This window comes from Raphanus sativus, chromosome 1 (genome assembly GCF_000801105.2).
Source record: "Raphanus sativus cultivar WK10039 chromosome 1, ASM80110v3, whole genome shotgun sequence".
Lineage (NCBI taxonomy): Eukaryota > Viridiplantae > Streptophyta > Magnoliopsida > Brassicales > Brassicaceae > Raphanus > Raphanus sativus.
In genome coordinates, this window is record NC_079511.1 from 20,577,351 (window position 1) to 20,592,469 (window position 15,119).

Genomic DNA, 15,119 nt, shown 5'->3' on the forward strand with positions numbered 1-15,119 from the left:
TGACACTTATAATGAAACAGAGGGAGTAACAGTTTAGAAAAAGAGGTTTTTTTGGAAATATGGATAGCAATATAAAAAGAATATAATGTTGTTTGGAAACATGGATAACAATATATTAAAAGATGATTTATGTTATTAAAAATATTTGGAAATCCATTATATTAAGAGAAACTATCTAATTGAGCCAGTTTTTTAATATACGAAAATGAGCTAATCTAATTATCTAAAAACATCTTTTATCTAAAATAATCATAAAATAAACTTTAAACTTTATATACATATTTATAATCAAAATAATAATCTAAAGTTGATTTATATCAAAAATGTATTCAAAAATATACATATATTCATTACTAAAATATTATCCAATAACCATTATTAAAAAATATTTTCAATATATATAAGAAAAACACAATACAAAGTCCAACTTCATAAACCAACTTAAATTATGGTTATTATATTTCACATTAAATTTTTAAAATATAATATTTGTGATTATTTATATGATAGTACGTATAAAATACTATTAATTATATGATTACTTATATGATGATACAAATAAATATGATTAATTATTTGTGAGTGTTTATGTCACTAAGGTTTTGAGTAGGGGTGGGCGTCCGGATACTCATTCTGGTTCGTTTCAGGTCTATTTGGGTTTTCAGGTTTTCGGAGTCAAAGATTTCAGCCATTTAAATGATTTTTAAAATTTTAAAATTCATTATATACTTTAAATTTCTAAAAATCTATAAAAAATAATAAATTACATATAAATTTGAAAAACACATGTCAAAATATCTAAACTTAATATATAATTTTTTGATTTAAATATTTGGATATATAATCAATAATTATTTCAAGTATTTTTGGTGTTTTGGGCATACTTTAACTATTAGATATTTACTTTTGACTATTTATATATATTTTCAAGTATTTAAACCAACTTAAAGTACTATATATATTTTGGATGTTTCTATACATTAAATCTAAAAATGATTAATATATATCAGTATATATAAGTCTATTTCGGGTACATTCGGGTATCCGAAATATTTTTGTTCGGATCGGTTTTGGTTTTAGTCCTCTAAATACAAAAATTTTGAATAATTTAGATATTTAATCAATTTCGATTCGAGTTTGATATTACTTTTTGGATCGGAATCGATTTGATTTTTTTGGATTCAGGTTCTTTTGCCCAGCCCTAATATTAATATGAAAAAACAAATAGTAATATATTTTATAAAAAATACATCCACGTGGGTCAAATTTAATTTCTTTTATAACTGTTGTTTTTTTGTCAACCTTTTTGATAAGTGTTGTTGTCATGTTTAAGTGTTGAATGTATAGATTTGATTTTTTTCGTTTTTATATAACATAACACACATTTACTTATTCACTGTTATGGAACATGAGGTTGTTGATAAAAATATTTTCTTTTTAAATAATACATTGTGCGTTAAATTGTCAACTTCAATCATAGAAAATTAGCTTTTAACGTAATCTATTTGTGGCATAACTCTGATGGTTTTAATGAAGTTGCGTTCCAAAAAAGTAATATATTTTTGTTTTTAAATTATCAACTTCTTTCATATTTTATGTTTAGAATTTTTAAGATTTATTTTAGTATCTATGTATTATTTGATATAAATATATTTTTCTCATGTTTGATTTAGAATATTTTGGTTAAGGTTATTAAAAATAAGTGCAATGTATACAACATTTTCTAGCTTGAACTTTCAATGTCATTCAGTGTTTAGATCTTCTTACAAATATTTAATTACTTTTATCCTATTCTACATTTATAGGATTTTCTTTTGTAAGTTTATGCGATGGTACACGAGTTTTTTTCGTAGAAATAGCTTTTGAAATTATCTACTTTTTATACTCACATCATCTTCCTTTCGCGTTCATTGGTTCTAAATGCGTGTAACTCATGTGTTATATGTATATCCTTGGTAGTATTGTTGTTGTGACGGATGTAAGAAGATATAGATTAACAGATGAATGAATAAGAAGGATTGACACAGAGATTTAACATGGTTAACCCTTAGGGTTTAGTCTACGGACAAAGAGAGTACTTTATTGATGGAGGCTAGATTATCAGAGTACAATTCGTGCTACACAATAGGGTAAAACCCTAGATGTATATATAAGAAAGTCTTTAATGAAACTTTCCATATTTCTCGGATTTGGGTACTATCGACCGATACGACAACACGTCTATCGATCGATACTCCCCTTTCATATATCGCCCGATCCATGACGTCTGGATCGCCCGATATAACTCAGCTCGCAGATTCAAGGCATATTTTAACAAATCTCCACCTTGACTTGAATCCTCCATAATCAGATGTACCAGAATGCACTTCTCTGTGCTCAGAATACAGATGTACCAGACTCCCTCTTTGCCTCAGATGTTCCGTCGAACTCAGACGTCAGATGTCCCGTCGGACTCAGATGCTCCTCAGAGCCAGATGCCCCTTAGGGCTAGATGTCCATCAGGGCCAGATTAACAGCTTGAGATGTTCAGCAAATCAAGACAATGCTTGAACTTGCTGTGAGGAACCGCCTTAGTGAACATATCTGCAGGATTATCAGCTGTTCCTACCTTCTTCACTTCAATCCTCTTTTTTTTTCTCAGAAAATGGTATCTTACATCAATATGTTTGGTTCTCTCATGATGAACCTGATCCTTGGCTAAACAAATAGCACTCAAGCTATCACAGAACACAGTAGCCTGATCATGATGAAGACCAAGATCACTGACCAGCCCTCTTAACCATATCGCCTCCTTAGCAGTTTCTGTCAATGCCATATACTCTGCCTCAGTAGTAGACAAAGTCACCGTCGACTGCAAAGTCGCCTTCCAACTCACAACAGAACCACCCAGAGTAAATACATAACCAGTCATAGATTTCTTGATGTCCACATCTCCTGCATAATCTGAATCAGAATACCCAGTAACCAGTCTTGGATCCTTATCTCCATAGACAAGACCAACATCAGATGTACCCTTAAGGTACCGAAAAATCCTCTTCACAGCCATCCAATGCTCCTTCCGTGGTTGAACCATGAACCTACTCACAACACTGACTGCATGTGCAAGATCTGGTCTTGTACAGACCATAGCATACATCAAACTTCCTACAGCGCTAGCATAAGGAACTGATGTTAGGACTTTTCAAGGGTCCCTAACCAAATGTTGTAGTGTAAAAGATTGTCGAACCAATCCTAAGTGATTCTGAAGCAAAGGGAATGCAAGACCATGCTTAATCTAAGTGCAATCAATAAGTGGAGTGAAGAGAACTAAGAACTAGAGTAGAAATGCAATAAAGAAATGATCTTTGTTTCTCAATATGAAGCAAGAGGACTCATGGGATTAGGGAATTGACATTGGGTGATCAAGTTTCAATCTAAAGGTGGCAGCTTTTCAATCAATCTATCAACCTTAAGCCTAGACACAATCCTAAACAAACTCTATCTCTAGATGAATGTTCATTTGCTAAGGTAACTCAAGCATCAAATCTCTTTGGTTGAATGTTACAAAAGCAATCATGGAGAACAAGTCTACTAGCCATCTTAACACCTTTAACAACAAATCTCTTTGGCAAAGTATGTTAAAAGCTTAGGAGAGTTGGTTCAGGCATTTCATCAAACACCTTGTGGGTGGGAAATGCCTAAAGCTCAACTTTTGAGAGGCTAACTCAAAAGATGCATTGAGAATACTCTACTAGCAAGGAACAAGAGAGATTTATAGTAAAACACCTTAGATCTAGCTTAATCACCCTTGGTCTCCCTAATCCATGAATCCAAAAGGAGTCTACTCACTAATCTTCATGATTAACCTTAAACCCATGGTTGATTTAAGAGAAATCATGTTGAGAAGCAAGTTTAATCCAACAATTACAAAGAAATGAGAAGAAAAGAGACTAAAGATTCAATCTTTCTTCAAGGTTTCAATGTGTTCTTAAGAGAAAACAAGATAATCCCATCATTAGGGTCTAAAGAGTATTTATAGTAGCCTAAAAACGAGCTGGGTCGACCCAACAAACCTGGGTTGACCCAAGATAATTTGGGTAAAAGTTGGTAAAAACAGATGTGAGTATTTTTTCTAAGTGTCACAGCTGGTTTTTGACGCGTCCAATAAGCCGCTGGAGGTGCAAAAAGCCACTGTGACATCACAGCTGGTTTTTGACGCGTCGTCACTTGGCCACTGCGAGAAGTCGAAATTGGACAGGGAGGGAGTTATTTTCCCAGCTGGTTTTTGACTTGGTACATTACACCGCTGCAGAAGGCCGCTGTGACACTTAGGCTCCATTTCGTTTCTCGACCAAAATCACTCTTTTTGCATCAAATCAAGCTCTAAATGCTTCCAACTCACCAAATGACATCTCCATCACCTAATATAGACAAATGAAGTGCAATGCAACCTAAACAAGTCTAAATGCTATCCTAAATGATCAAAATGCAAGATAAAAGAATGACAAAATCTATTAAAAACACAAGATATCAGGAACTCATGACATATAATCGATTTCCCCTTCAGACATTTCATCACTCATGGTAGGATGAAAATTTGCAGCACATGGAGTATCGATAGGTTTAGCATTAAGCATGTCGAATCTTGTCAGAACCTTCTCAATGTAGGCCTTTTGAGACAAGAACAACTTCTTCTTTTTCCTATCCCTGAAGATCTCCATTCCTAGAATCTTCCTCGCATCACCCAAATCTTTCATCTCAAACTCAGAACTCAGTAGCTCTTTCAGCTTCTGAACATCACACATCTTCTTGGCAGCTATCAGCATGTCGTCTACATACAGCAACAAGTAGATATACGACCCATCCTCCACCTTGCTCATGTAGACACAACAGTCATAAGGACTCCTTTCATAACCCATCTTGACCATATAGCTGTCAAACCTCTTATACCACTGTCTAGGAGACTGTTTAAGTCCATATAATGACTTCCTCAACTTGCAAACATGATCTTCCTTACCAGGAACTAGAAAACCCTCAGGCTGAGTCATATAGATCTCCTCCTCAAGTTCTCCATGAAGAAAAGCAGTCTTTACATCAAGTTGCTCTAACTCCAGATCCTGACTTCTACCATCGCCAATAGCACTCTGATAGAAGTGTGTCTGACCACAGGTGAGAAAATCTCATTGTAGTCCACGCCTTCTCTTTGACTGAAACCTCTAGCAACAACTCGACATTTGTACTTGGGTCCTTCTTCTGGTGTTTGACCATCTTTTATCTTGTAAATCCACTTGCAAGTCACAACCTTTCTCCCATGTGGTAGTGTGACCAGATCCCATGTGTGATTCTTTTCATGAGATTCCATCTCATCTCCCATTGCAGCAAACCATCTCTCAGACGCATAACTCGAAATAGCTTCTCTATAAGTGGATGGCTCGTAAGTATCCACTTCCTCTGCAACCTATAGTACATAACCCACCATATCTTCAAAACGATATCTCGCTGGTGGCCTGACATCAACTCTCCTTGGTCTGTCTTTAGCAATACTGCGTTTTTCAGACCCAACATGTTGATTTCCAGAATCAGAAGACTCTGGCTGCTCGTCAGTCAACAATCGCTCGACCTCTTCTTCCGAAATCGATCGACACTGATCATCTATCGTCAATCGATTCTGTTGATCGGTCATCGATCGATAATGTTGATCCGTCATCGATCGATTTTGTCCGTCCGACTGCAGATTCTGCAGCTCCACCTGCTTGTCGAAATCCTCATCCTCTGCTCCTGAAATAGACTCAGCTGAAGCTTTGATCATAGAACTCTCATCAAACACAACATTCCTGCTCATGACCACTCGCTTCTCAGATGGAGACCAGACTCTGTATCCCTTGACACCATCTCCATAGCCCATAAACACTCCTTTCTTTGCTCTTGGTTCCAATTTTCCTTCATTAACATGATAGTAAACCGTGCAACCAAAGACTCTCAGAATAGAGTAATCAGCAGACTTGCCTGACCACACCTCATTAGGTATTTGACACTCGATCCCTGTATGTGGTCCCAAGTTAATTAAATAACAAGCTGTATTGACTGCCTCAGCCCAAAACCTCTTCTCTAAACCAGCATTAGACAACATGCACCTCGCTCTCTCCAGCAATGTCTGGTTCATTCTCTCTGCTACACCATTCTGCTGTGGTGTATACCTGATTGTATAATGCCTAGCAATCCCTGCATCCTTACAAAACTGATTGAACTCTGATGAACAGAATTCCAGACCATTATCAGTACGAAGCCTCTTGATCTTCTTCTCAGTTTGATTCTCCACCAGTATCTTCCACTCCTTAAAGCTATTGAAAGCTTCACTTTTGTGCTTCATGAATGTTATCCAAGTCTTCCTTGAATAGTCATCAATCATGGACACAAAATACCTGTGACCTTTCAGTGACTCCACCTTGGAGGGACCCCAACAATCTGAATGGATGTAATCCAGCGTGCCTTTTGTCTTGTGAACCCATACATCTTTAGGATGTGTTTTTCCATGAGCAACCAGCGCAATATCATTATCAGACTTAGCTTCATCCTCGGCTACCGCAGCGGAACCAGCTTGCTTCTTCTTCTTAGGACAATCTTATTTCCAATGCCCTTTCTCTTTGCAGTAGTTGCAAATATCATTTGGTTTAGGACCCCTTTGAAACGACTTTTTGTCTTTCGACCTTTTGCCTTTCCCAAAGTTCTTTCCACCACCTACAAACAACCCAGAAGCTTGATCGTCTGTACCAGAACCAGATGCCTTGTGACGTAACTCCCTATTGTGAAGTGCCGACCTGACTTCCTCCAAACTCACTGTATCCTTACTCCCTATGAATGACTGAACAAAATTCTAATAGGAGTTTGGTAGTGAAACCAACAAAATCAGCGCCGCATCCTCATCCTCCACCTTAACATCAATATTCCTCAGATCCAACATAATGGAATTTAGACTGTCAAGGTGATCCTGAAGCTGTGTAGCTTCCTGCATCCTCAAAGCGAAGAGACGTTGTTTCAGAAGTAACTTCTTAGTCAGAGACTTTGTCATATATAGACTCTCTAACTTCGACCACAAACCAGCTGCAACATCAACACCAGAAACTTCGATGATGATCTCATCTGCCAGACACAACAAAATAGTTGAAAACGCCTTTTCTTCAATAATCTCCATCTCAGCTGTAACAGATTCAACCTTCTTCCCTGACAACGGTGCCCAAAGACCTTGTTGCTTCAGCAACGCCTTCATCTTGATTTGCCAGAGACTAAAACTGTTTCTTCCAGTAAACTTGTCAATCTTCAAGTTCATCCCTGACATCTTCTCACCAGATTCAACCTGAAGCTCTGATACCAGTCTGTTGTGAGGGATGTGAGAAGATATAGATTAACAGATGAATGAATAAGAAGGATTGACACAGAGATTTAACGTGGTTAACTCTTAGGGTTTAGTCCACGGGCAAAGAGAGTACTTTATTGATGGAGGCTAGATTATCAGAGTACAATTCGTGCTACGCAATAAGGTAAAACCCTAGATGTATATATGAGAATGTCTTTAATGAAATTTTCATATTTCTCGGATTTGGGTACTATCGACCGATACGACAACACGTCTATCGATCGATACTCCCCTTTCATATATCACCCGATCCATGACGTTTGGATCGCCCGATATAACTCAGCTCGCAGATTCAAGGCATATTTTAACAATTGTTCTGTTTCAGGTTTTAAATCTTGTAATGTTAAAGACCTTCCTAAAAAATATTTTCCTTTGATCTTGTTTTCTCGGTTATGGGATTTCTGGTTATGGAGTCTGAGGTGGTTGAAAATATGGTAGTTTTTTTTGGACGTCAAAAGGCTACTTTCTCACTCAAACTAAACTGGTCTGAAAATTCAGGCCATGATAGAACAGCCAACAAAAACTAAATCCTATGAAAACCTATAGAACAACCAATATGGTAGCTTTTAAATTAATATATTTGCCTACTGAATTTGCCAACTAACAACTTCGTAATTTGTCATCGGAATTTAGCTTTAAAGTAATCTTATTGTCAAGTTTTCCCATTTATCAGTGTATCTTTTTTAATTTGGTTCCAAATAAGTATAGTCGTGTTTTATGTCTTGATTAGTATTTTAGACATGTAATCCTAGTTACTTCTTCAGTTTTCAGTTTTTTTTAATATTTGGACCACCTTAAAATGTTTTCTCTTCCTTTACTTTCCACAATTATTGGATTATTTTTGGTTTCTTCATGGCTATGAAACACAAGGTCGTTAGTAAATGATATATTTTAAAATAATCTCTATTTTCCTCTAAAATATATCAATTTCTATCTAAGAAACTTAGATATTAAAGTATACTAGATTTTGATCCGCACGCCCGTGCGGATGTATATTTCAAAAATATATTGTTATTTATTTTTCAAGTAAATATCAAAGCCAGATAAAAAATTCAAATTTGAAGAACCGAACCGATCACGATCCAAAAGAGTAATATCAAAACCGAACCAAAATTGATTAAATATCCAAATTATTCAAAATTTTGATATTTAGACAACCGAAACCATAACCAATTTAAACCAAAATATTTTGGATATCAAAATGTATCCGAAAACAATTTATATACTTATATATATATATATTAATTATTTTTAGTTTTAATGTATATAAAAACATCTAGAATATATATGATACTTTTAAGTTGGTTTAAATACTTGAAAATATATAAAAATAGTCAAATATAAATATCTAATATAGTGGAAGTACACTCAAAACACCAAAAATGTTTAAAATAATTATTGATTTTTGATCCAAAATTTAAACCAAACCAATTTATATGTTAAGTTTAGGTATTAATTTTATTTTATTCATATTTATATACAATATATTATTTTATTTATAGATTTTAAGAAATTAAAAATATATAAACGATAAAATCTAAAATTATTGTTTTATAGATTTTTATTGTACTTTGAAGTTTCTTTACTAATGGACCTCTGATTTAAAGAGCACGAAATTTGCTATATTTTGAAGATTTAACAATATTTATAAACAGTGGATTTAATTATATTTATTTTTAGCACGAGTTATTATTTTATAGCTAAATTTTCATATATGAAAAATCTGTAACTAAATATAATGAAGATTATGTAAGGTTTTCAATTTATTCTGAAATTAGTGTAGTTTCTATATTTGGAAGAAAATTTTGATACTCCCTTTTTCTATCTAAAATATCTTTTCAAAATGAATTCAAAATAAATAACTGAAATTTAAATTGCTTTTTCGTTTAGTTAGAATTTTGTTAAGATGGTTATTCAAAATATGGTTAGTATAAAAGTAAAACTCGTAAACCAGTAACAAAACAGATTTTGTTTAAGGTATTAGGTGAAAAACAAAATATTGTAACTACATATATTGTTATTTTAAAATCTTATTTGAAGTAGATGTCTAAAATATTATAAAATTTATAACTATCTATTATTTATCAATAGAGGGTTTGGAGATATGTTTTAGGGTTTAGACTTTATGTTTAGAGTTATGATTTTTGGGTTTATAGTTTATATTTGAACATAATAATGTTTTTCATATTATAGTATATTTGTTACAATATATTAACAATTGTTGTTATTTTAAAATCCTATATTGAAAAGCACTGCTCAAAATAACTTGTTAGCTAAGAAACAATATTTTCTTTATGTTTCTATATTTTAAAATAACCGAAGGTCAGTTAGTATAAAGTCCTTCATATTGCAGTATATTTTAAAATATATGAAGGGTTCTGCTGTAATATGATGCAGTCATTAAGTAGTCATATATATTTTTATTTAAGGTAAATATAGATACTACGATTTTGGTAAATAATAGTTATTTTTATTTTCAATTAAAATATAAATGCAGTGGCATGTCATTGTAATTTTTGTGGAAAACTAAGGATTAATAACAATTTGTACTTCCTCTTTAATAGTTTAGATTTTATAGCACATTATCTATGTTTCTGGTTAATGTGGTTCTATTTTCTTAATATGTGTAACCACATTTTGATTCAGATTGTTTCGGTCAAGGTTATCCGCAATAAGCGCACTGGTCTATCTGAAGGCTATGGTTTTTTAGAGTTTCTTTCGCACGATGTGGCTGATAAAGTCTTGAAGAAGTTTAATGGAACATATATGCCGAAAACAGATAGGCCTTTCCGTTTAAATTGGGCCAGTTCTAGCACCGGTGAGGAGAATGAACATGAGAGCTCTATTTATGTGGGGAATTTGGCGCCAGATGTCTCTGATTCTCTATTACACAGCACCTTCTCAGAGATCTATCTGTCGGTTAAAGATGCAAAAGTTGTCATAGAAGCATATACTGGTAGATCAAAGGGTTTTGGTTTTGTGAGGTTTAGAGATGTAAACGAGAGGACCAAAGCAATGACAGAAATGCATGGCGTAAAATGTTCAAACAGAGCTATGCGAATAGGTCCCGCAACACCTAGGGAGACAATAAGTTATCCACAACAAGGTTTTTTCCGACTTTCCAGTCTATTTATTTCTATTTGGTTGTAGTTTTGTGTTCGGTTTATTCCTAGGAAGGCAACTGGATCTATCATGTTAAAATTAACTGAAATTAATATGTCGGATATGGCAGGAATGTACATGACAAATGGTGCAATAACGTGTCCTTCTGGAGATGCAACAGTAATTTATTATTTTCCTTTGTGCTTTTTTCTCCTTCTCATGTGAATGTTATAGATAAGTTTAGATTTTTTTTGTTTGTTTGTTTCCCTTTAATCTATGTTTATAATATAGATATTTGTTGGAGGACTTGACTCTAGTGTCACTAGCGAAGATCTAAAGCAACCTTTCTCTGCATTTGGGGAAATAGTCTCTGTCAAAATTCCTCTTGGCAAAGAATATGGATTTGTTCAATTTGTTAATAGGTAACATATAATACCTTAACTAAGATAGTAAACCATGATTTAAGTAATTATATAGTTGAACGGGCCTTGTGGTCAAGTGGCAGTGGACGGGCCTGGGACGCTAACACGTTTCAGGTTCGATCCTCCTGCTATGCGAAACTAAGTCACATTGTTCTGTTCACCTAACGCGGATATGGGTCCATGCTTTAGGACCCATTTGAATGCCCAGGAGAAGGAGTCCATCCGCGGGCTTGCGACTCCCCCGGGGGTTAGGTCTGGTTCCAATAGTGACCCGGGTTTAACCCTTTTAGTTTCAAAAAAAAAAAAAGTAATTATATAGTTGTTTCTTTGTCACCATCTCCCTGTAGTGATATTTGATAATTTGCTTGCAGACAAAATGCAGAGGCATTGAAGAAACTAAATGGGACTGTAATTGGAAACCATAGAGTTCGGCTTTCTTGGGGACAATATAAGCTGGTAAATTTAAAATGTTCTCTTTTCTACTGTAAAGAGTTTCCTTATGTTAGTACGCTTATGTGATCCCAATATGAGATGACTTTGTTTTCCGATTTAAATCATCCAAGTTGCACTGATAATACATTATAAGGTTGTGTATTTGGTTTAGTTTTTGTTTTGTTTTAAAAGCTCGATCTCTTTATGCTTTAATTAAAAATGATATAAAACTTAATTTTTTCTTTTTTAAAAAAAAAACTTACTTTTTAATATAACTGAAAGTGTTTTTCTGGAACTAAGGTTTCAACAAAGCGATAAATCCTCTTTGATTTAAATGGTTTTTGGTTGTGTTTCAGCCTAGATATAATTATGGAAATCAATGGTCTGGGGCATACTATGTAGGACAGCATTATAATGGGTATGGATACATGGTACCGCAACCTCATGACCCGATAATGTATGCAGTTGCACCTTATGGAGGGTATCCAGTGTATGGCGGTCCCCAGTAACAAGTTAGCCGAGGAAATTGAACTGAGTACATACAGACATGCAAAACTCAATCAAATATAGGTGATGACCAGAAGGGAAAGGAAACAAAAAGTGGCTCACATTTTTTCTATCCTTGGAATTTATGGTTTATCTTGTAGTGAGAAAACGAGTTTTGATGAAAACTGTAGCAATAATTTAAGAGAGACTTGGATTTGGTTTGTTGATTTGATTTTTTTTTCTTGGTGTTCTTTTGACTATGGAACCCGTTAAACCTAAGAATGAAGTGGGTTTCACTATTTGATTATTTTTTTTCCTTTTTGTTTCTTTTATTGAAAAAATATTTCATTTATTTAATTTGATTGATTGTATTTGAATAATCAGGTTAAAATTATTGTTGCTTATGGAGGAAATAATCAACATCAAAGTAATCAAAGTAATCAAAGCAAATACTAAAATTTAATATGTCAAATAAGGAGAAAATTACAAATAATCATTTTTAAAAAAAAACGAATATCCGATCCGATCTGTAATGTGCATATGCATATACATGTATATATAAAATTATATATAATTTAATATCTCTATATAGATTTTTAGTTATTTTATCCACTAAATTAATTATTTGGTCATTAAATTTTAAAAGTAACAATTTTTTTTAATAATTTGTAATAAAAAATATTATTATTTTATATTAAAAATTTTTCTTTTCTTTTATTATATTTAATAAAAACAATTTTTTTTACCCGATCGGCGGATGGAATCGGATATCCAGTAAAATATATTGTTTTTTTCCGGATATTCGTAACACCAAATATCTGAAACATCACAGATCAGATCGAATCAAAAAATCGATTATTCGTATGGGTAGATCGGATCATGAATATCTTTTAAAATTCCAGATATCCACTATGTGCCTACCCCTAGTCTCAGGTCACTTCATTAATATCACTCAAATTATTTTATGAACAACTTCATTTTCTTAAATAGGGGATTAATTATCGTGTAAAAAAATAGGGGATTAATATTTAGCGGTCGAATTCACATGCAGCATGAACGCACAAAAAAACTCAATACAATCACGATTATGCTAGACAAATAAGTATTTAAAGAGTAAATAAAACAAAATAGTTGATTTTTTGTTGGTTTGTGAATATGAGAACAAATAGCTAGATCCAGAGTTCAAGCAATCATGATTATACCGATATAGAAGTTAAGGATATGTGTGTGAATGATAATCCTAAAACTCAAAATCTAATGTAAAGATATCCAATTGTCGCTGCGAGGCTAAAAATTATTTAAGTCCAGTGTTCCAACTCTAGCTTGTAAACATGTATCAAATTTCGATCGATGTTACTTTTCTAGTATCAATAGACACTTCCATAAGTCGGTCTGGGGTAATCTTGTAATATTGTGCATCTTCTTGGCTTAAGTCAGCCATGAACAAGTTTGCCCGCCTTCTCGCGTCACTGTTGAGCGACACCAAAGGTTTGGTGTCGATCGACACTCCATCTAAATGTTGACTTTGGCTGATTTCTTGAACAGCTACGAGTTTCTCCAATTTGTAGCTCCAAAATGCTCTATAATCTTCATATTTCTCCAAAACATACCTGAACCTGAAAAGATTCTAAAAAGAATTTATAATATAATACATAGACTATAAGAAGGTTATATACCATGGTTAAAAACTGGTAAAATCCATGGTATATCAACTCTCCCAAACTTAGCATTTTGCTTGTCCTCAAGTAAAACATATATTAGTCTTGTAAAAAAAGTTTCAAAAACAGCAGAGACGCACACGAGTTTAAGATTACTATTTTCATTTTTGAAAATATGAATAGGTAGTAATGAATCAATACTAACCTTAAAGTTATTTCAATATACTACACTTTAGCTTAGTCACCATACCATACAACACACAACTCCATTGATAGCGCCTGACATACCCCTCTACTGACCTCATTTCTGCACATAATTGTGTAGGCTACATTTTTAGGTGTATCGATCACTGAACACAAGGACTCAACTCAAGAAAGTATATGGTCCAACAATTAGTCTTTTCTGGCTCGTTTCCTCTCTCTCTTCTCTCTTCTCTAAATCTTATTATCTCAATTCCAATGAACAGTAATGCTGATGCAGTCCGTTTTATTTTGATATATATTTTTTATTTAACAAAATGTAGGTAAATAGTGGAGTCATCACTAAAACGATGTTATCATTCCTTTGAAGTAGAATAGTGGGGTCATTGGAAATTTGCCTACTCGAATGCATCTCTTGAAGTCATTTCTATCTTTTATACTATAGATACTAAACATAGGTGAAAGGAAAATCAGAAACACACAAACTTTTTCCTCCAGATTTGCAGAAGGATTCTGATCCAATGTATACAAAGCCACAAAATAAGCATGTTGGAAGTCAATTTTGGTTTCTCCAAACATTCTCAACATGTGTGGATGTTAGTGGTAAATGATTCACTGTGGTGTTTCCATCTAATACATCATGCAGTCAATAAATCTAGATAGTGGTTAGAATAGTAATAAATTTTAAAACTTCATCATCTCTTTTTTGACTCAATAAAATTTAAGAAAAACACATAAATAAAATAAAACACAATATCAGTAAAACCTCCTCAAACTTAAACAACATTGTCCCGTGTTATACAATCTAAGATTGGTGGAAGAAAACCATAAGTATAAGTTTAACAAGGAAAGACGATATACCTGCTAACTAGATATGAGTGTCGATCGACACAGTTAAATGTCGATCAATCAGTAGTCGTGATGTTCTGTCAATCAACATTGATCATGCGTCAGTCGATGTTTGGTGCATATTGTTTTCCTCCGATCACTTTTTTCTTTAAACTAAAGTAAAATAACAAGAAAAATCAGTAAAAATGAAAAATAAAACTAAGTAAAAACTTACCAATGGGTTGTCTCCCATTAAGCGGTTGGTTATAGTCTTTTACCTTGACTTTTTGGAGGTTTTTGGCTAGTACAAAGGTAATTGAGTACTTGTTGGGAAACAAATATATCAACATCTTATATGTTCAACTCGAACCATGTACCAATAAAGCTCTTGATTGCTTTTTTCTCCTCTGGTTTTGTGTTCTTGCTGTCTCTGAATGATCTCATGAGTACAATCAACTTTCAGCTGCAGATCATCCATGCATTTACTTAGCCCCATGCAACACTGTTGGTGAGGGGGTAGTAAATGCCATCAATCTTCTGGTACAAGTCATCAGGCATCTTCTCTTGAGCTTTAAAGACACCCCGAATTAACTCCTT

At 33.7% G+C, this 15,119-nt stretch overlaps 1 protein-coding gene across 1 annotated transcript; it reads left to right on the forward strand.

Annotated features, from left to right (window-relative positions):
- Nucleotides 1-10,015: 10,015 nt before the first annotated feature.
- On the forward strand, nucleotides 10,016-13,680 carry LOC108847697 (polyadenylate-binding protein RBP47C-like). The gene is made up of 7 exons (XM_056990435.1): nucleotides 10,016-10,520; nucleotides 10,620-10,675; nucleotides 10,787-10,917; nucleotides 11,289-11,373; nucleotides 11,706-11,854; nucleotides 11,934-12,053; nucleotides 13,677-13,680. Exons 1-7 carry the CDS (start codon nucleotides 10,016-10,018, stop codon nucleotides 13,678-13,680), a joined length of 1,050 nt encoding a protein of 349 aa, XP_056846415.1.
- Nucleotides 13,681-15,119: the final 1,439 nt, after the last annotated feature.